The 22,607-nt window shown below is 44.6% G+C and overlaps 2 protein-coding genes across 2 annotated transcripts; both read left to right on the top strand.

Annotated features, from left to right (window-relative positions):
- The first annotated feature begins 2,574 nt into the window (after positions 1–2,574).
- Positions 2,575–3,580, top strand: LOC135972283 (olfactory receptor 52B2-like). The gene has a single exon (XM_065549719.1). It carries the CDS (start codon positions 2,599–2,601, stop codon positions 3,535–3,537), a length of 939 nt encoding a protein of 312 aa, XP_065405791.1. The 5' UTR covers positions 2,575–2,598; the 3' UTR covers positions 3,538–3,580.
- A 17,443-nt stretch (positions 3,581–21,023) lies between these two features.
- Positions 21,024–21,962, top strand: LOC135972282 (olfactory receptor 52P1-like). Its single transcript, XM_065549706.1, has one exon. It carries the CDS (start codon positions 21,024–21,026, stop codon positions 21,960–21,962), a length of 939 nt encoding a protein of 312 aa, XP_065405778.1.
- The last annotated feature ends 645 nt before the right edge of the window (positions 21,963–22,607 follow it).

Genomic DNA, 22,607 nt, shown 5'->3' with positions numbered 1-22,607 from the left:
TAACAAATGCCTCTGCCGTGTGTATCTGTGTTACCAGAGATTTCACAACAAGAATGGGTAACACACTGGCCAGATTCTGCTCTCACATTCTGCCTTCACTGGGTCACTCCAGAATGACACTGGCTTCCCTGAGAGCGAAATCAGGGCTCACTTCTTTTGAAATCCTAATCTTTCATGCCCGGTCCCAAACGCCACATAAACTGGGTGCTTCTTTCCGACTCTTTCAGCACCATGACAGAATAGCACTGTCTGTAGCAGGACCCGAAGCTGTGATATTCAGAGCTGGGAGACGAAAGTTAGACACTAAGGGTGCAACAGTGACCCCACTGAGATCACCCTAAATCTACATGTAAGGACTTAAATAAATGGCCTAATTTACACAGCCCATGAGCCTGCAGTGACTTCAATTGGCCTCTAAGGACGGGTGAGCTCGTTTGGTCCAAGGAGAAACTGACAGGAGAGGAGAATTGCTGAAATCTCAAACTAACAGCTTTAAAGTTTTAAAACAGTTCGGATAACTTTTTTTTCAGGGAGGGAGATGGGTCTGCTCTCTCCACAGCCCTGCAGCTCTGGAGAGGATGAGAAGCACCAAAAGGCAGTAAACATAAAAATATGTTTCTGGCTTAGAGGAAACCAGGCAGTGTTGGAAATCTCTTTGGGGGAGTTCCAGGAATGCACAGTGTGTGTGTGTGTGTGTGTGTGTGTGTGTGTATCTGTGGTGGTGGTGGTGGTGGTGGATATGGGGCAGGCGGGGGGTGGAGGGGTGGGGGAAAGGCAGGGATATGCAGTATCCAAATCACAATGGCACAGAGTCCTGAAACTGGGTGAAATAGGGAATGGACACCCTGCCAAATACACAGACCAAAGAGGCGTAAGGAAGCGTCCTGGGACAGGGGGCTGTCTCAGACAGTAACGTAATGTGGACCATACTGCAGCATATTGTCTCTGACACCATCCCCCATCCAGACCATTCATCCTCCTGTGAGCAACCTCACTACAGCCTTGTGGTAACACCAGCAATTGCCAACATGGAAAAGCAGCCTCAGGAAGGGGTGTCTGGGTTTCTAACGGGCTGCAATATATTAGAGCTGTGCATTATTTTGAGGAAGAGTTACTCACACTGGCTCCTTTTAGTCTCCACGTTGTCTCTCCCTCCTGCCCTGTCTGTCCCTCTCTCCTTCCCTGCACAGCCTGAACTGCTGCTGCTGCTGGGGTTCCCTTCACCCACAGCGACAGATCGCAGAAATTCTCAGTGACGGAGAATCTGCCATGACCCTTGGTAAATTGTTCCAAAACTTATTCTCACCGTTGAAAATATACGCCATATTTCCATTCAGAATGTCTTTAATTTCATCTTGCAGCCATTGGATCCTGTTACACCTCTGTATGAAAAGCCTATGATTAATTATTTGTTCCCCATGTAGGTACTTACAGACTGTTATCAAGTCACCCATTAACCATCTTTGTTCATCTAAATAGATCGACTCCTAGAGTCTATTAAAGGAAGGCAGGTTTTCTAAACTTTTACTAATTCTTGTGACTCTTTTCTGAACTCTCTTCAGTGTATCGACATCCATCTTTAACCAGGGACACCAGAACTGGACGCAGGATTCCAGCACGAGTGCCAAATAGAAAGGTAATATAACTTCTCTACAGCTCGTTGAGTTTCCCCTGGTTATCATCCAAGGATCACATTGGTTCTTTTGGCTGCAGTGTAACACTTGGAGCTCATGTTAAGTAATTACCCCTTCATGTCCCCTAATCTTTTTCACAGTCATTGTGCTTCCCACGAGAGTCCCTCATCATGTTAGCATCACCTACATTCTTTGTTCCTAGATGTAGATATCTACATTCTCATTGCCCTTCCCTGAACCACTCTAGTTCTGCAATGGCAGGTTTGAGAAGGGTGCTTGGTATTGTGGAGAAATCTAAACGAGGGTGAAAAATTGAGTGACCAATCTCGTGCCGGTATATTTGCTGTGTGATTCCCCATCCCATGCATGCTGGATCCGAAGGTGTTGCCTAATATCTGGCCATGCTTGCATTATGGGCAGGATTTCTCAGAGCTGTGTGTCATGATTCCCAGGTACCTCTCCTGAGTTCATAGAGTTAAATTAGAACCTTGTATGGTATTTGAAAAAAGAACAGGAGTAGTGGGCTGTAGTCCACGCAAGCTTATGCTCTAATAAATTTGTTAGTCTCTAAGGTACCACAAGTACTCCTGTTCTTTTTTGCGGATACAGACTAACACGGCTGCTACTCTGAAACCTAAGGTATTTGAGTAGTTCAAGATTTTCCCTCCAATGGTCAAACACGTTGCAGTTATTGACATAGACATTCATCTGCAATTATGGTGCCCATTCACCTGTCTTGGTTATCTCCCTCTGAGGACTTCTCGGGACTTGGCTTTGCCCTGAATAATCGGGTGATATCTGTAAATGTTGACACCTCACTGCTCACCCCCCTTTCTAGATTGGTGATAAGTATAAAATATTTATTGTACTATTTGTTAAAAACCGTGTAACCCCCTCGCTATGCTTCTCTTCTTTCACAGGAATCTTGAGTATTTCTAAGCCAGATCACTGCATCGACCACCTCATGGCAGCTTTCAACCTCACCCACTTTGACTCTTCAACATTCATCCTAATGGGCATCCCTGGCATGGAAGCTTACCATGTCTGGATTTCCGTCCCTTTCTCTATGTTCTACATTATCACCCTGTTGGGAAATTTCATGGTTCTGTTTATTGTAGTCAAAGAGCAGACCCTGCACAAGCCGATGTTCCTGCTGCTTTGCATGCTGGCGCTCACAGACATTGGCTTGACTAATTCTGTCACGCCAAAGGCACTGTGTATATTTTGGTTCAATTTGAAAGGCATTACTATGGGTGGATGTCTCACCCAGATGTTCTTCCTTCATGTGGGTTCTGTGGCACATTCATCTGTCCTCGTCACAATGGCCCTTGATCGCTATGTTGCCATATGTAAACCTTTGAGATACGCCTCCATCCTCACCAATGCACGAATAGCTAACCTAGGCCTACTGTGTTTGATGAGAGCTGTTCTCTTCATCCTGCCTCTGCCCCTGCTCCTGAGCAGGCAGCCATTCTGTAACAACCGCAATATCCCCCACACGTACTGTGACCACATAGCTGTGGCAAAGATATCGTGTGGGGACATCACAGTCAACATTATGTATGGATTGGTAATGGGGATGCTAGTCATTGGGTTAGACCTGATGCTCATTGCCCTGTCCTATGGTCTGATCATGAGGGCTGTCCTCAGAATCTCCTCTGAGAAATCCCACCAGAAAGCCCTCAGCACTTGCACAGCCCACATCTGTGTGATGCTGACATCTTATACTTCCTATCTCTTCGCTGTTCTGACACAGCGGTTCGGTCAGAGCATCCCTCCCCATGTTCTCGTCATCTTTGTCAACCTCTATACCGCCATCCCCCCCATGATCAACCCTATCATTTATGGAGTCAAAACCAAAGAGCTTCGTGAAAAACTGGGCAAATACATCTGCAGAATGTGATTGCCTGGTGCCAGTGACTTTAAACCTGTGTGACAAGAAGCAGAACAGGTATCTCCTTGTTAATCAGGGTTGTTCTGGCCCAGTTTGGCTGAGCTCAGCATTTTTATCACTCCATCACCAAGCACTGCTCTCTCCATTGCCGAGTTCTCTCTCTCTGACCATCACCTGACTTCTTTCAGAATCACCTGTAAGCCCCCTCACCACACATCCTGTTACTTGGCTTTTCTGTGACTTCCAGATTACCAGAAGATACTGCAGATTTCTGACATTAGGTGGCATTCCATTCAACCCTGTTTGAACAAGGTTCTTGATCTGTTCAATGAACTGAAGCAACACTTTCAGATAGCCAAAGACAAAGAACGAAATCACAATACTGGAGTTCTTTATTATATGTGCAGTGATCTGGTGAACCAAATTTACCTGATTTTTCTACTTCCAATTCTTCAGGAAGTCTGAGGATAAACCAAATGTTTCTGTTGGAAAGTGCTAATATGGAAAAACTGCTGCAGGAATTGAGGACATTCTACCGGAGCTTGTGGGTGAACGTTATGGAACAGTTTGTTTTTGAGAACTGGACTACTGTGTTAAACTATGACATCAACTTTGAGTCAAATAACTTACCAATTTTCACGGTTGATTTTGGAACTGCTTTTCAGCTGAAACTTTCAAAATACACACTAACTGTTCCCGTTGTTGAAGATGTCAAAAGTAGGTGTTGAGATTTCATGTTGGAGTTGTGAAACTGGTGAAAGAGGAATTGCCACCAAACATCCAGGTGATTGAATCGCTTGCAGTACTCAGCCCTTCCTGACATAGATTGGCTGAGACCTCATTTTTGCCACTGTTTTGTGGAGTCCTCAAACAGTTAAAGCTGCAGTGGAGAATTTTACCTATGGTTCACTGGCCTCATACTCAGGACAACCAAGTTGAACAGTTTGGGGTTGAATTTCTTGAACCCATGGATGCCGCTGAGGACAAAGACTTTTGAGAACTTGGCTCGCTTGCTCTTTCATTGCTGTCACTACCTGTTAACAATGCTGCAGCTGAGAGATTGTTTTCTCAGATGAACATGATAAAAACAAAACTGTGCAACAAGATATTTTAGAAAATATTCCTCTTCATAGGGCATATATGCAATGACCCAAAATCTGTTGTGAACAGTTTACACTAATAAAAGAAATGATTGAACTGATCACTGCTGATATATGACTAACAGCAGATGCATTCTACTTCCGATGAAGACAACGAGGATGAAATATTGCCTTCTAGAGACTAACGGTAAAAAACTAATTCAATACAAAAAATGGACATTGACAACTATCACTGAATGCATTTAGAAATAAAAAATATAATAATCTTATCTTTGTTTTTGAACTACATACATTTTGGGCTCCTTTTGGGCTATTTTTAACACCGCAGTGCTTGGTCATGCACTGATAAGATGTTAGATGTGAGGACCTTCTCAGACTGTGAACTTCCGCAATGCGGTGCTCAGCCAAATTCGGACAGAGCACCCATGATTAACAAGTAGATGTCATTTCTCCCTCTTGTCATACAGGTTTAAAGTCAGTGTCCCACTGCGATTACCTTCTCCTTGTTTATTTCCTTTCCTTCACAACCCTCACCAATCAGCTCTAGTAGAATGTCCTCAATTTCTGCAGCAGCTTTCCTGTATTAGCACTATCCAACTGAGACACTTCATTTATCATCGAGGCTTCCTGAAGGATTGAACGTAAAAAAATCAGGTTAATTTTTCTCACTAGATAACTATACGTACAATAAAGAAGTTCAGCATTATTGTTGCTTTCTTTGTCTTTGTCTGTCAGAAACCATTGCTTCAGTTCATCAAACTGATGATTAACCCTGTTCACACACGGTTCAATGGAAAGCCAACTTTCTTCAGAAAGCTGCAGTATCTTTTGGTGGTCTGGAAGTCAAGGAAAGGCCGAGGGGGTGTGCGGAGGTAGGGTCTGATGGGAGATACTGAAAGAGATCAGGTGACGCAGCAATGGAGAGTGCAGTGCTTGGTGATCCAGTGATAACAGGTTAGGTGTGAGTAACTTTTCAGACTGTGAACTTCCGCAATGGTGAGCTCAACTGAACTGGTACAGAACACCCTTGATTAACGAGGAGATAGTCTTTCCCCCTGTCATCACTCAGGTTTATAGTTTTTGTCCCTCGGCAATCATCTTTTGAAGATGTATTTTCCCACTTTGTCATGAAGCTCTTTGGTTTAGACCCCATAAATGATAGGGTTGAGTATGGGGGGGGATGAGGAAATAGAGCTTTGACAAGATGATGTGAACATGGGGAGCAATCACCTGACCAAACCACTGTGTCAGATTGGAGAAGTGGCCTGGACGATAAGCCATCGTCAACACACAGAGGTGTCTGATGTAGGCTGATGTAATAGCCTCTGACGTAGAGGAAACAGCTGATGGTCCCATCGAGGAACCACAAAGTAACCCTGAAAATGCAGATGCTCAAACAGACATGTATATGGGTGAGTGAGAAGTTGGTAATGGAAATTACCTAGATTGGGGGTTCGGTGTATGTTGAGGAATTTTGTTCTGTCAATCTTGAGCAAATCAATTAACCTCAGCAGGTCGTTGAAGACATACACAGGGATGCAGTTAGTTCTCGAAGACGTTAACAGCAAGATAACCCCTCACGATTACTTTAGGTTACATTTAGGGTAGGTCTACACTACGGGTGGGCAGTCGAGCTAAGATATCCAACTTCAATCGTAACGGAGGCATCGTCGAAGATTATCCAGCCCTCTGAGTACTACGCCATGCTACTCATCCATGTGGGCACAAATGATACTGCGCAGTGTGACACTGAGCAGATCAAGAGTGATTCCGGGCTCTGGGAGTACGGGTGAAGGAGTTTGGAGTGCAGGTGGTATTCTCTTCAATTCTTCCTGTCAAAGGTAGGGGACCGGGCAGAGATACATCATGGAGGTGAATGTGAGAAGTATGGAGAATAAGCAGGAAGAACTGGAAGTGCTAATGAATAAATACAACTATGACATTGTTGGCACCACTGAAACTTGGTGGGATAATACACATGATTGGAATGTTGGTGTGGATGGGTTCAGCTTGCTTAGGAAGGGTAGACAGGGGAAAAAGGGAGGAGGTGTTGCCTTAAATATTAAAAATGTACACACTTGGACTGAGGTAGAGATGGACATAGGAGACGGAAGTGTTGAGAGTCTCTGGATTAGGCTAAAAGGGCAAAAAACAAGGGAGATGTCATGCTAGGAGTCTACTACAGGCCACCTAACCAGGTGGAAGAGGTGGATGAAGCTTTTTTTAAGCAACTAACAAAATCATCCAAAGCCCAAGATTTGGTGGTGATGGGGGACTTCAACTATCCGGATATATGTTGGGAAAATAACACAGCGGGGCACAGACTATCCAACAAATTCTTGGACTGCATTGCAGTCAACTTTTTATTTCAGAAGGTTGAAAAAGCTACTGGGGGGGAAGCTGTTCTAGACTTGATTTTAACAAATAGGGAGGAACTCGTTGAGAATTTGAAAGTGGAAGGCAGCCTGGGTGAAAGTGATCATGAAATCATAGATTTGCAATTCTAAGGAAGGGTAGAAGGGAGAACAGCAGAATAGAGACAATGGATTTCAGGAAGGCAGATTTTGGTAAGCTCAGAGAGATGACAGGTAAGGTCCCATGGGAATCAAGACTGAGGGGAAAAACAACTGAGGAGAGTTGGCAATTTTTCAAAGGGACACTATTAAAGGCCCAAAAGCAAGCTATTCCGCTGGTTAGGAAAGATAGAAAATGTGGCAAAAGACCACCTTGGGTTAACCACGAGATCTTGCATAATCTAAAAAATAAAAAGGAGTCATATAAAAAATGGAAACTAGGACAGATTACAAAAGATGAATATAGGCAAACAACACAGGAATGCAGGGGCAAGATTAGAAAGGCAAAGGCACAAAATGAGCTCAAACTAGCTACAGGAATAAAGGGAAACAAGAAGACTTTTTATCAATACATTAGAAGCAAGAGGAAGACCAAAGACAGGGTAGGCCCACTGCTTAGTGAAGAGGGAGAAACAGTATCAGGAAACTTGGAAATGGCAGAGATGCTTAATGACTTCTTTGTTTTGGTCTTCACCGAGAAGTCTGAAGGAATGCCTAACATAGTGAATGCTAATGGGAAGGGGGTAGGTTTAGCAGATAAAATAAAAAAAGAACAAATTAAAAATCACTTAGAAAAGTTAGATGCCTGCAAGTCACCAGGGCCTGATGAAATGCATCCTAGAATACTCCAGGAGCTAATAAAGGAGGTATCTGAGCCTCTAGCTATGATCTTTGGAAAATCATGGGAAACAGGAGAGATTCCAGATGACTAGAAGAGGGCATAAATAGTGCTCATCTATAAAAAGGGAAATAAAAACAACCCAGGAAACTACAGACCAGTTAGTTGAACTTCTGTGCCAGGGAAGATAATGGAGCAAGTAATTAAGGAAATCATCAGCAAACACTTGGAAGGTGGTAAGGTGGTAAGGTGATAGGGAACAGCCAGCATGGATTTGTGAAGAACAAATCATGTCAAACCAATCTGATAGCTTTCTTTGATAGGATAACGAGCCTTGTGGATAAGGGTGAAGCTGTGGATGTGGTATACCTAGACTTTAGTAAGGCATTTGATACGGTCTCGCATGATATTCTTATAGCTAAACTAGGCAAATACAATTTAGATGGGGCTACTATAAGGTGGGTGCATAACTAGCTGGATAACCATACTCAGAGAGTTGTTCTTAATGGTTCCCAATCCTGCTGGAAAGGCATAACGAGTGGGGTACCGCAGGGGTCTGTTTTGGGACCGGCTCTGTTCAATACCTTCATCAACGACTTAGATATTGGCATAGAAAGTACGCTTATTAAGTTTGCGGATGATACCAAACTGGGAGGGATTGCAGGGAATTTGAAGACACAGTCTAGGAAGGAGTACGTCAGAAAGGGATCTAGGGGTTATAGTGGACCACAAGCTAAATATGAGTCAACAGTGTGATGCTGTTGCAAAAAAAGCAAACATGATTCTGGGATGTATTAACAGGTGTGTTGTGAGCAAGACACGAGAAGTCATTCTTCCGCTCTACTCCGCTCTGGTTAGGCCTCAGCTGGAGTATTGTGTCCAGTTCTGGGCACCGCATTTTAAAAAAGATGTGGAGAAATTGGAAAGGGTCCAGAGAAGAGGAACAAGAATGATTAAAGGTCTTGAGAACATGACCTATGAAGGAAGGCTGAAAGAATTGGGTTTGTTTAGTTTGGAAAAGAGAAGACTGAGAGGGGACATGATAGCAGTTTTCAGGTATTTAAAAGGGTGTCATAAGGAGGAGGGAGAAAACTTGCTCACCTTAGCCTCTAAGGATAGAACAAGAAGCAATGGGTTTAAACTGCAGCAAGGGAGGTCTAGGTTGGACATTAGGAAAAAGTTCCTAACTGTTAGGGTGGTTAAACATGGGAATAAATTGCCTAGGGAGGTTGTGGAATCTCCATCTCTGAAGATATTTAAGAGTAAGTTAAATAAATGTCTATCAGGGATGGTCTAGACAGTATTTGGTCCTGCCATGAGGGCAGGGGACTGGAGTCGATGACCTCTCGAGGTCTCTTCCAGTCCTAGAATCTATGAATCTATGAATCATTCATTTAGCTGAGTGATGTCTTTTCTGTTCACCTTTTCCACCAATGACTCCCACAAGACATGGTCACTTTCCTCCTCTAGGGATGTGGATGCCAAGAGGCCTTCAAGTGCATCCATCTTCCTCACGAGCACTTGTGTTTTGGTGTCGGGTCTGGCATATCCAACAACGGTGGGGCCAAAGGACTCCCGTTGGCCACTGCCTCCTCCTCCTTGTAACTGTAACTGATGTAGTGCTTTCTCCGCGGGTGGTCAAATGCCCTCAGAGCTAAAACAGTTCAAAGTTCTCATGGGGATGGTGAAGCACTCCATATTTCTGTGACTATACCTCCTAAAAAGCTTTATGAAAATGTGCTTAAAATGTGTTTTATGCTACATATGCCATGTAACATATCTCCATAAGAGTTATGATTTACTGAATGTATTAATTCTAGTTGTATGCATGTATTATTTTTGTATTCGAAGGTATGAATGTTATAAATGTTGGCTGTGCACTGGCTTAATTTCTAAATAACCTTAGTAGAGCATTTGGTCAGTTCCTCGAGAAAGGAATGTTGAAATTAAGGACCTAATTAAGAAACACTTAAACGAGAATGGATCTTGGAATGCTTCAATCCACATAAGAAGTCTACTTGAGGATGTTCATTGTAGCATGTAAACTATGGATGCTACCTTTAAAAACTGTGAGTCGTGCATGGACATGTGACTTGCCCAGGTGACTCCAAAACTGCATCTTGGAGCTAGACTTTTCATAGGAGCAAGGAGGGGGTCTCCACCCACAAGAGAAAGTCTCTTTAAACCCCTGGGCAACCCCTCCATTTTGTTTTCAGCTGGCTAAAGAGAGAGCTTCTCCAACCCCCAGGATACTTGAAAGAAACTGGGACAAAGGAGAGTGTGCAAGGGATGTGAGTGATTGCTGGACCCAGTCTAAAAGGAGATTAGTCTGTAAAAGGGAGCATTCTGGAACTGGTGAGGATTTTATTTGTATTCAGTTTGATTAGACATAGATTTGCAGATTTTATTTTATTTTGCTTGGTGACTTAATTTGTTTTGTCTGTTACTACTTGGAACCACATAAGTACTGCTTTCTGTATTTAATAAAATCACTTTTTACTTATTAATTAACCCAGAGTATGTATTAATACATGGGGGAGCAAAAAGCGGTGCATATCGCTCTATCAGTATGACAGAGGGCAAACAATTTATGAGTTTACCCTGCATAAGCTTTATACAGGGCAAAATGGATTTATTTGGGTTTAGACCCCACTGGGAGTTGGGCATCTGAGTGTTAAAGACAGGAACACTTCTGTTAGCTGCTTTCAGGTAAACCTGCAGCTATGGGGCAAGTAATTCAGACCCTGGTTCCGTGTTGGAACAGACGGGAGTGTCTGGCTCAGCAAGACAGGGTGCTGGGGTCCCGAGCTGGCAGGGAAAGCAGGGGTAGAGGTAGCCTTGTCACATCTGGTGGCAGCTTCCAGGGGGTTTCTGTGATCCAACCCGTCACAGTTTCCTCTTAGCGTATTCATGGTTTCTAAAACATTTTTCTTCGAACAAAATGCCTTTTCTGTGTGGCACTGGGATTCCCAGGGCAGTGCTGTACTCTTATTGGTAGAGAACAGTAGCAGGAGGTCTTGGAGGGGGTCACAAGACCCTCTTCTGGGCGGGTCACCCCTCCCTGGAACTCCCCCCAATTGGTCAAATCTGCTCTACGGGAGGTCTTCCGTGGCAGAAACCCATCCTGATTGGTAGAGATTGGTGGTAGGAGCTCTCAGTGGGGTCACATGACCCACTTCTTGACTGATCACCCCACCCCAGAATACCCCATGATTGATCAAATCTTCTCCTGGGGTGGTCCTACAGGGGCAGAACCCATCCTGCTTGGTAGAGGGTAGTAGCAGGTGTTCTTAGAGGGGTCACACAACCCTCTCCTGGCCTGGTCTCTCCTCCCTGGAACACCCCTGATTGGTCAAATCTCCCGTTGGTGGAGACCTACAGGGGGTAACACCCATCCAGATTGGTATAGGGCTGTGGGAAGAGTTCTTAGAATGGTCACATGACACATTTTGATTCCATTCATGAGTCCATTTTGATCCTGGAAGTAATATTCCCCAGGGGGTGGATCTTAGTGTGATAGGTGTGTGGGGCCTGATGGTGTCAGGGGGCGGGGCTTACATTTGATTGATTGATGGTAGGCCCCTTATAATTTCTGGGAATTTTAATGCTGGATCTTGCATCTTGTATCAAGGCTTGTTTTAAATTACAGAAAGCTTTTTCTTGTTTAGGCCCCCACTCCAATTCTACTTTCTTGTTTAGTAAATGTCACAAGGCTCCAGTTAGAGTGGCAAAATTCCAGATGTGTTTCTTTGAACAGTTAAACCCTCCTAACATTACCCTCAACACAAGAGAATCCTTTGGCCTTGGTCAATTCATGAATGGTTTCACGTTTTGTTGACCCACCTGAATTCCCTGTTTCCCTAGGGTCACCCCCAAATAACTCACTCTCCTCTGCACTAGTTGGGCTTTCTCTTTATTAGCCTTGAAACCTATTTCCTGGTTGTGTCTCAACACTTTTTTAGTCCGCTCAGTCACCTCCTCTTCTGTGTCCCCCCACACTAATATGTCATGTACATATGAGATGACATTCTTCTGATCCTCTTCGGATAATTCATCCAGCATTTACACCGCATGTTGATGTGCAATAGCCAAAGTGCAGTGTAGGCCCTGGGGAATTTGTTTAAACAAGTACTGATGTCTCTTAAAAGTAAATGCAAAGTGGGCCCAAGAATCGGGATGCAAAGGGCTGACAAAAAAACAATTTGCCAAATCTATGACAGAGAACCATGTAGGAGCCCCCTGTATTCTTGCCATCGCTTGAGGTAGATCTGCTGCTATTGGTGCCATTTTATTAAGTAATTATTAATTAATTGGTGCCAATTTATTAATTGGTCTAAAATCCATTGTCAGTCTCCAATTTCCTGAGGCTTTTAATGCAGGCCAAATTGGGCTATTGTATACAGAATTCCCCTTTTCAATCATTCTCTCTTGTTTTCATGATTCAATTATTGTCTCAGTTCCTGCCTTTGCTTGCACAGGATATTGATATTGTCTCTGTGGTGGCACTTTGTCCCCCACAATTTTAACTCTTGCTTTTATTTTACCCCATTTTGCTTTATTATTAATTCATACATCGGGAAACTCCATCACCCACACTTCCTGTTGATCCAGTGTCATCTCCTCCACTGCTTCTGCAGCACATATTCTTGGAATGTACCCTGCAGTAGGGCACTTTCTATCCAGCTGGGCACATGATGATTACATGTTCTGTTCATTCCCAATGAAGCACCTGGCATTGGCCACTATTGGAGGACAGGAGACTGGGCTAGATGGACCATTCCTCTGACCAAGGATGGCCGTTCTTATAAAGAGAAAAATTTGAGGGGTTCCCTTGTCAGAAGTTTTCCTTACCCCTCTAGAACAAATGCAGATAGTAGATGAACTACTAGTACTGTAAAAGCAGCAAAGAGTCCTGTGGCACCTTATAGACTAACAGATGTATTGGAGCATGAGCTTTCGTGGGTGAATACCCACTTCGTTGGATGCATGTAGTGGAAATTTCCAGAGGCAGGTATAAATATGCAAGCAAGAGTGAGTAAGGCTAGAGATAACGAGATTAGTTCAATCAGGGGGGATGAGGCCCTCTTCTAGCAGTTGAGGTGTGAACACCAAGGGAGGAGAAACTGCTTTTGTAGTTGGCGAGCCATTCACCGTCTCTGTTTAATCCTGAGCTGATGGTGTCAAATTTGCAGATGAACTGAAGCTCAGCAGTTTCTCTTTGAAGTCTGGTCCTGAAGTTTTTTTGCTGCAGGATGGCTACCTTTAAATCTGCTATTGTGTGTCCAGGGAGATTGAAGTGTTCTCCTACAGGTTTTTGTATATTGCCCTTCCTAATATCTGATTTGTGTCCATTTATCCTTTTACGTAGGAACGGTCCAGATTTGCGGATTACATAGCGGAGGGGCATTGCTGGCACATGATGGCATGTATTACATTGGTAGACGTGCAGGTGAATGAACCGGTGATGGTGTGGCTGATCTGGTTAGGTCCGGTGATGGTGTCGCTGGTGTAGATATGTGGGCAGAGTTGGCGTCGAGGTTTGTTGCATGGTTTGGTTCCTGAGTTAGGGTTACTATGATATATTTACTGGTGAGAATATGCTTCAGGTTGGCGAGTTGTCTGTGGGCGAGGACTGGCCTGCCACCCACGGCCTGTGAAAGTGAGGGATTGTTGTCCAGGATGGGTTGTAGATCACTGATGATGCATTGGAGAGGTTTTAGCTGGGGACTGTATGTGATGGCCAGTGGAGTTCTGTTGGTTTCTTTCTTGGGCTTGTCAGTAGGAGGCTTCTGGGTACACGTCTGGCTCTGTTGATCTGTTTCCGTATTTCCTCGTGCCAATATCGTAGTTTTGAGAATGCTTGGTGAAGATTGTGTAGGTGTTGGTCTCTGTCTGAGGGGTGGGAGCAGATGCGGTTGTACCTCAGTGCTTAGCTGTAGACAATGGATCGTGTGGTGTGTCCGGGATGGCAGCTGGAAGCATGAAAGTAGGTATAGCTGTCAGTGGGTTTTTGGTATAGGGTGGTGTTAATGTGACCATCACTTATTTGCACCGTGGTGTCTAGGAAGTGGACCTCCCATGTAGATTGGTCCAGGCTGAGGTTGATGGTGGGGTGGAAGCTGTTGAAATCGTGGTGGAATTTTTCCAGAGTCTCCTTCCCATGGGTCCAGATGACGAAGATGTCATCAATGTAGCATAGGTAGAGAAGAGGCGTGAGTGGGCAAGAGCTGAGGAAGCGTTGTTCCAGGTCAGCCATAAAAATGTTGGCATATTGTGGGGCCATGCGGGATACTGTTCCTGACAGCTTGTATTCCATCTGTGTGTGGGATGTTTGTGTAGAGAGCCTCTACATCCATGGTGGCTAGGATGGTGTTTTCTGGAAGGTCACCAATGCATTATAGTTTCCTCAGGAAATCAGTGGTATCATGGAGATAGCTGGGAGTGCTGGTGGCATAGGGTCTGAGTAGAGAGTCCACATGTCCAGAGAGTCCTTCAATGAGAGTGCCAATGCCAGAGATGATGGGGCCTCCAGGATTTCCAATTTTGTGGATTTGGGTAGTAGATAGAATAACCCCAGTCGGTGATCTATGGGTATGTTGATTTCTTCCTGTGTTAGTGTAGGGTGTGTTCTGAGTAGATGGTGCAGTTTCTTAGTGTATTCCTCAGTGGGATCTGAGGGAAGTGGCCTGTAGAATTTGGTATTGGAGAGTTGTCTGGCAGCCTCCTTCTGGTAGTCAGACCTGTTCATGATGACAACAGCACCTCCTTTATCAGCCTCTTTGATTATAATGTCAGGGTGGTTTCTGAGACTGTTGATGGCATTGCGTTCTGCACGTCTGAGGTTATGAGGCAAGCGATTTTGTTAGTACTAGTGAGAACTGCCAGATATATATATATATACACTTTCGACCTCACAAAGGGATACTAGCAAACACCTTTAATGCCAGAATCCTAAGAGAAGAAAGCCTTTTCCAGGCTCTTCAGCCTGCAACAATTCAGCATCAGGTCATTTGGCCTCCACAGGGTGTCAGTGAATTTCAGAGGCTAATGGACTACATATTACAAATGCATGGACAGTATGCAGCGGAACGCTGCTACGATCAATTGAAAATGTTTTTTGGTCCCATATCTCATGGCAGCATTCCCACACACAGTGCAGAGGGCATTACTCTATGCACAGAAAAGACAGCCAGAATCAGTTGCTAGTCTGAAAAGTCTGCAAGACTCAGTTTGCTCTGATATTCTGAGCCCCTGGTATCAGCAAATTATTTATTCACTCCCACGGGACGCTCTGAGGCTGAAGTTCTCCAGGGTCTATTTTCTGCTCTTCCCAGTGCTCATGGTGGCAAGGGAATTGTCTGGGATTCCTGCCAGCTTGAGAGTCTGCAGAGACTGTACAGGGGATTCATAAAGGTCGCTCTCCAGCACGCCAAGTTTCAGACATGTGAGATTCATACACGTATTCTCTGTGCTCTGCCTTCCTGTCACTGTAAGGAGATTTCCTCTGTTTGCTGAGCGGGATTTTGGTGAGTTGCCTGTTTCTGCATTAAAGTTAGTGCTCAGGGTTCATGTCATCCTTTGATAGCAGACTCCTAGGAGAAGAAAGCCTTTTCCATGCCCTTCGGCTTGCACCAATTCAAGATCACATCATTTGGCCTCCACAGGGTGGCAGTGACTTTTCAGAGGCTAATGGACTGGATATTAGAACTGCATGGGCAGTATGCGGCGGTACACTGCCACAATCAGTTGAAATGTTTTTTGGTCACATATCTTGTGGCAGCATTTCCACACATAGTGCAGATTTCTGTACATTACACACAGAAAAGACAACCATCCTTCACTGCTAGGCTGAACAGTCTGCAAGACTCATTTTGCCATGACAATCTGAGCCCCTGCTATTGATTAATTATTTCTTCACTCCAGGGGGAGGGTCTCAAGATGTAGTTCTCTAGTGTGTATTTTATGCCTTTCTGCTGCTCACAGAGCTTAGGGAATTGTCCGGGAGTCCTGCCAACCTGAGAGTCCGTAGGGATTGTAGAGGGGAATCATAAAGGCTGCCCATTGAGGGGAATGCCAGACATGTGAGATTCATAAGCAGATTCTCAGGGCTCTGCATTCCTGTCGCAGTAAGGAGACTCCTTCTCTCTGCTGAGTGGGATTTCGGTGAGTTGCCTGTTCCTGCATTAAAGTCAGTACTAAGAGCTCAGGAAGAATTCCTAGGTCATGTAAAGAACCATCTGGGCAGAAATTCACCAGGACAGCGACTTTAGTATTGACAGAAACACCAAGGGATTTACCTGGTAAAATTGGAACTACAAATGTATTGAAAATAGTTTAGACAAATATTTGTTTTTAAGATCAGTTCCCTGTCTCTTACTGTGTTCTTCTATCTGTCTCAGTAGCTTCCTTTTTTGGGGTGGTGTGGTTTTTCCTCTGGTTCGCACAAGTTTCCCAATTCAGAAACTTCACTTCTCTATTAGGTAGAATAACAAAAGCCTCTGCAGTGGGTATCTGTGTTACCAGAGATTTCACAGAAAGAATGGGTGACACACTGGCCAGATTCTGCTCTCACATTCTGCCTTCACTGGGTCACTCCAGAATGACACTGGCTTCCCTGAGAGTGAAATCAGGGCTCACATGTTTTGAAATCCTAATCTTTCATGCCCGGTCTCAGAACGCCACATAAACTGGGTGCTTCTTTCCGACTCTTTCAGCACCATGACAGAATAGCACTGTCTGTAACAGGACCCGAAGCTGTGATATGCAGAGCTGGGAGACGAAAGTTAGACACTAAGGGTGCCACAGTGGCCCCATTAAGATCACCCTAAATCTACATGTAAGGACTTAAATAAATGGCCTCATTTACACAGCCCATGAGCCTGCAGTGACTTCAATTGGCCTCTAAGGACGGGTGAGCTTGTTTGGTCCAAGGAAAAACTGACAGGAGAGGAGAATTGCTGAAATCTCAAACTAACAGCTTTAAAGTTTTAAAACAGTTCGGATAACTTTTTTTTCAGGGAGGGAGATGGGTCTGCTCTCTCCGCAGCCCTGCAGCTCTGGGTCTGGAGAGGATGAGAAGCACCAAAAGGCAGTAAACATAAAAATATGTTTCTGGCTTAGAGGAAACCAGGCAGTGTTGGAAATCTCTTCGGGGGAGTTCCAGGAATGCACAGTGTGTGTGTGTGTGTGTGTGTGTGTGTGTGTGTGGTGGTGGTGGATATGGGGCAGGCGGGGGGTGGAGGGGTGGGGGAAAGGCAGGGATATGCAGTATCCACATCACAATGGCACAAAGTCCAGGAATGCACAGAGTGTGTGTGGTGGTGGTGGTGGGGCAGGCGGGGGGTGGAGAGGTGGGGGAAAGGCAGTATCCAAATCACAATGGCACAGAGTCCTGAAACTGGGTGAAATAGGGAATGGACACCCTGCCAAATACACAGACCAAAGAGGCGTAAGGAAGCGTCCTGGGACAGGGGGCTGTCTCAGACAGTAAGGTAATGTGGACCACACTGCAGCATATTGTCTCTGATACCATCCCCCATGCAGACCATTCATCCTCCTGTGAGCAACCTCACTACAGCCTTGTGGTAACATCAGCAATTGCCAACATGGAAAGTCAGCCTCAGAAAGGGGTGTCTGGGTTTCTAACGGGCTGCAATATGTTAGAGCTGTGCATTATTTTGAGGAAGAGTTACTCACACTGGCTCCTTTTAGTCTCCACGTTGTCTCTCCCTCCTGCCCTGTCTGTCCCTCTCTCCTTCCCTGCACAGCCTGAACTGCTGCTGCTGCTGGGGTTCCCTTCACCCACAGCGACAGATCGCAGAAATTCTCAGTGATGGAGAATCTGCCATGACCCTTGGTAAATTGTTCCAATACTTACTCTCACCGTTGAAAATATACGCCATATTTCCATTCAGAATGTCTTTAACTTCATCTTGCAGCCATTGGATCCTGTTACACCTCTGTATGAAAAGCCTATGATTAATTATTTGTTCCCCATGTAGGTACTTACAGACTGTTATCAAGTTACTCATTAACCATCTTTGTTCGACTAAATAGATCGACTCCTAGAGTCTATTATAGGAAGGCAGGTTTTCTAAACTTTTACTAATTCTTGTGACTCTTTTCTGAACTCTCTTCAGTGTATCGACATCCATCTTTAACCTAGGGACACCAGAACTGGACGCAAGATTCCAGCAAGAGTGCCAAATAGAAAGGTAATATAACTTCTCTACCGCTCGTTGAGTTTCCCCTGGTTATCATCCAAGGATCACATTGGTTCTTTTGGCTGCAGGGTCACACTGGGAGCTCATGTTAACTAATTACCCCTTCATGCCCCCTAATCTTGTTCAGAGTCATTGTGCTTCCCACAAGAGTCCCTCATTATGTTAGCATCACCTACATTCTTTGTTCCTAGATGTAGATATGTACGTTCTCATTGCCCTTCCCTGAACCACTCTAGTTCTCCAATGGCAGGTTTGAGAAGGGTGCTCGGTATTGCGGAGAAATCTAAACGAGTGTGAAACATTGACTGACCTATCTCGTGCCGATATATTTTCTGTGTGATTCCCCATCCCATGCATCCTGGATCCCAAGGTGTTGCCTAATATCTGGCCATGCTTGCGTTATGGGCAGGATTTCTCAGAGCTGTGTGTCATGATTCCCAGGAACCAATCCTGAGTTCATAGAATTAGATTAGAACCTTGTAAGGTATTTGAAAAAAGAACAGGAGTACTTGTGGTACCTTAGAGACTAATAATTTTATTAGAGCATAAACTTTCGTGGACCACAGCCCACTTCTTCGGATGCATATAGAGTGAAACATATTTTGAGGAGATATACATACACACATACAGAGAGCATGAACAGGTGGGAGTTGTCTTACCAACTCTGAGAGGCCAATTAAGTAAGAGAAAAAAACTTTTGAAGTGATAATCAAGATAGCCCAGTACAGACAGGTTGATAAGAAGTATGAGAATACTTACAAGGGGAGATAGAATCAATGTTTGGAATGGCTCAGCCATTCCCAGTCGTTATTCAATCCTGAGTTGATTGTATCTAGTTTGCATATCAATTCCAGCTCAGCTGTCTGTCATTGGAGTCTGTTTTTGAAGTTTTTCTGTTGTAAGATAGCCACCCGCAGGTCTGTCATAGAATGACCAGACAGGTTAAAGTGTTCTCCCACTGGTTTTTGAGTATTATGATTCCTGATGTCAGATTTGTGTCCATTACTTCTTTTGTGGAGAGACTGTCCAGTTTGGCCAATGTACATGGCAGAGTGGTATTGCTGGCACATGATGGCATATATCACATTGGTAGATGTGCAGGTGAACGAGCCCCTGATGGTATGGCTGATGTGATTGGGAGACAGACCTGTCCTCGCTTACAGACAACCCCCCAACCTAAAGCAAATACTCACCAGCAACCACACATCACTGAACAAAAACACTGACCCAGGAGCCTCTCCTTGTAACAAGGCCCGATGCCAACTCTGTCCACATATCTGTTCAAGTGACATCATCATAGGACCTAATCACATCAGCCACAGAGTCCTGAAACTGGGTGAAATAGGGAATGGACACCCTGTCAAATACACAGACCAAAGAGGTGTAAGGAGGCCTCCTGGGGCAGTGTGGGTGGGGGTCTCTCAGACAGTAAAGTAATGTGGATCACACTGTAGCAGATTGTCTCTGACACCATCCCCCATCCAGACCATTCATCCTCCTGTGAGCAACCCCACTACAGGCTCAAGGTAATATCATCAATTGCCAACATGGAAAAGCAGCCTCAGGAAGGGGTGTCTGGGTTTCTAACGGGCTGCAATATGTTAGAGCTGTGCATTATTTTGAGGAAGAGTTACTCACACTGGCTCCTTTTAGTCTCCACGTTCTCTCTCCCTCCTGCCGGGTCTGTCCCTCTCTCCTTCCCTGCACAGGCTGAGCTGCTGCTCCAGCTGTGGTTCCCTTCACCCACAGCAACAGATCGCAGAAATTCTCAGTGACGGAGAATCCGCCATAACCCTTGGTAAATTGTTCCAATACTTACTCTCACCGTTGAAAATATACGTCATATTTCCATTCAGAATGTCTTTAACTTCATCTTGCAGCCATTGGATACTGTTAAACCTCTGTATGAAAAGCCTATGATTAATTATTTGTTCCCCATATAGCTACTTACAGACTGTTATCAAGTCACCCATTAACTATCTTTGTTCGACTAAATAGATTGACTCCTAGAGTCTATCACTATAAGGCAGGTTTTCTAATCTTTTACTAATTCTTGTGACTCTTCTCTGTACTCTCTTCAGTGTATCAACATCCATCTTTAACCAGGGACACCAGAACTGGACGCAGGATTCCAGCACGAGTGCCAAATAGAAAGGTAATATAACTTCTCTACCGCTCGTTGAGATTCCCCTGGTTATCATCCAAGGATCACATTGGTTCTTTTGGCTGCAGGGTCACACTGGGAGCTCATGTTAACTACTTACCCCTTCATGCCCCCTAATCTTGTTCAGAGTCATTGTGCTTCCCACAAGAGTCCCTCATCATGTTAGCATCACCTACATTCTTTGTTCGTAGATGTAGATATCTACATTCTCATTGCCCTTCCCTGAACCACTCTAGTTCTCAAATGGCAAGTTTGAGAAGGGTGCTCGGTATTGCGGAGAAATCTAAACGAGGGTGAAACAGTTACTGACCCATCTTGTGCCAGTATATTTTCTGTGTGATTCCCCATCCCATGCCTCCTGTATCCCAAGGTGTTGCCTCTTATCTGGCCATGCTTGCATTGTGGGCTCGATTTCTCAGAGCTGTGTGTCATGATGCCCAAGTCCCTCTCCTAAGTTCATAAAGTTAAATTAGAACCTTGTAAGGTATTTGAGTAGTTCAAGTTTTTCCCTCCAATGGTCAGTTACGTTGCAGTTATTGACATAGAAATTCATCTGCATTTATGGTGCCCATTCACCTGACTTGGTTATCTCCCTCTGAGGACTTCTCTGGACTTGGCTTTGACCTGAATAATTGGGTGCCATCTGTAAATGTTGACACATCACTGCTCACCCCCCTTTCTAGATTGGTGATAAGTATAAAATATTTATCGTACTATTTGTTAAAAACCGTGTAACCCCGTCGCTATGCTTCTCTTCTTTCACAGGCATTGAAAGCCTTGAGCATTTCTAAACCAGATCACTGCATCGACCACCTCATGGCAGCTTTCAACCTCACCCCCTCTGACTCTTCAACATTCATCCTAATGGGCATCCCTGGCATGGAAGCTGCCCATGTCTGGATTTCCATCCCTTTCTCCATGTTGTACATTATCACCCTGTTGGGAAATTTCATGGTTCTGTTTGTTGTAGGCAAAGAGCAGACCCTGCACACGCCGATGTTCCTGCTGCTTTGCATGCTGGCGCTCACAGACATCACCATGTCTAACTCTGTCATGCCAAAGGTACTGTGTATATTTTGGTTCAATTTGAAAGACATTACTATGGGTGGATGTCTCACCCAGATGTTCTTCCTTCATGCGGGTTCTACGGCACATTCAGCTGTCCTCGTCACAATGGCCCTTGATCGCTATGTTGCCATATGTAAACCTTTGAGATACGCCTCCATCCTCACCAATGCACGAATAGCTAACCTAGGGCTATTGTGTTTGATAAGAGCTGTTCTCTTCATCCTGCCTCTGCCCCTGCTCCTGAGCAGGCATACATTCTGTAACAACCGCATTATCCCCCACACGTACTGTGACCACATAGCTGTGGCGAAGATATCGTGTGGGGACATCACAGTCAACAATATGTATGGATTGGTAATGGGGTTCCTAATCATTGGGCTAGACCTGATGCTCATTGCCCTGTCCTATGGTCTGATCATGAGGGCTGTCCTCAGAATCTCCTCTGAGAAATCCCACCAGAAAGCCCTCAGCACTTGCACAGCCCACATCTGTGTGATGCTGACATCTTATACTTCCTATCTCTTCGCTATTCTGACACACCGGTTCGGTCAGAGTATCCCTCCCCATGTTCTCATCATCTTGGCCAACCTCTATACCGCCATCCCCCCCATGATCAACCCTATCATTTATGGAGTCAAAACCAAAGAGCTTCGTGAAAAACTGGGCAAATACATCTGCAGAATGTGATTGCCTGGGGCCAGTGACTTTAAACCTGTGTGACAAGAAGCAGAACAGGTATCTCCTTGTTAATCAGGGCTGTTCTGGCCCAGTTTGGCTGAGCTCAGCATTGTTATCACTCCATCACCAAGCACTGCTCTCTCCATTGCCGAGTTCCCTCTCTCTGACCATCACCTGACTTCTTTCAGCATCACCTGTAAGCCCCCACACCACACACCATGTTACTTGGCTTTTCTGTGACTTCCAGATGACCAGAAGATACTGCCGATTTCTGACATTAGGTGGCTTTCCATTCGACCCTGTTTGAACAAGGCTCTTGATCTGTTCAATGAACTGAAGCAACACTTTCAGATAGCCAAAGACAAAGAACGAAATCACAATGCTGGAGTTCTTTATTATATGTGCAGTGATCTGGTGAACCAAATTTACCTGATTTTTCTACTTCCAATTCTTCAGGAAGTCTGAGGATAAACCAAATGTTTCTGTTGGAAAGTGCTAATATGGAAAAACTGCTGCAGGAATTGAGGACATTCTACCGGAGCTTGTTGGTGAAAGTTATGGAACAGTTTGTTTTTGAGAACTGGACTACTGTGTTAAACTATAACATCAACTTTGAGTCAAATAACTTACCAATTTTCACGGTTGATTTTGGAA

This window comes from Chrysemys picta, chromosome 1 (assembly GCF_011386835.1).
Source record: "Chrysemys picta bellii isolate R12L10 chromosome 1, ASM1138683v2, whole genome shotgun sequence".
NCBI classification, from domain to species: Eukaryota; Metazoa; Chordata; order Testudines; family Emydidae; genus Chrysemys; species Chrysemys picta.
This window is presented reverse-complemented; position numbering and strand designations above follow the sequence as displayed.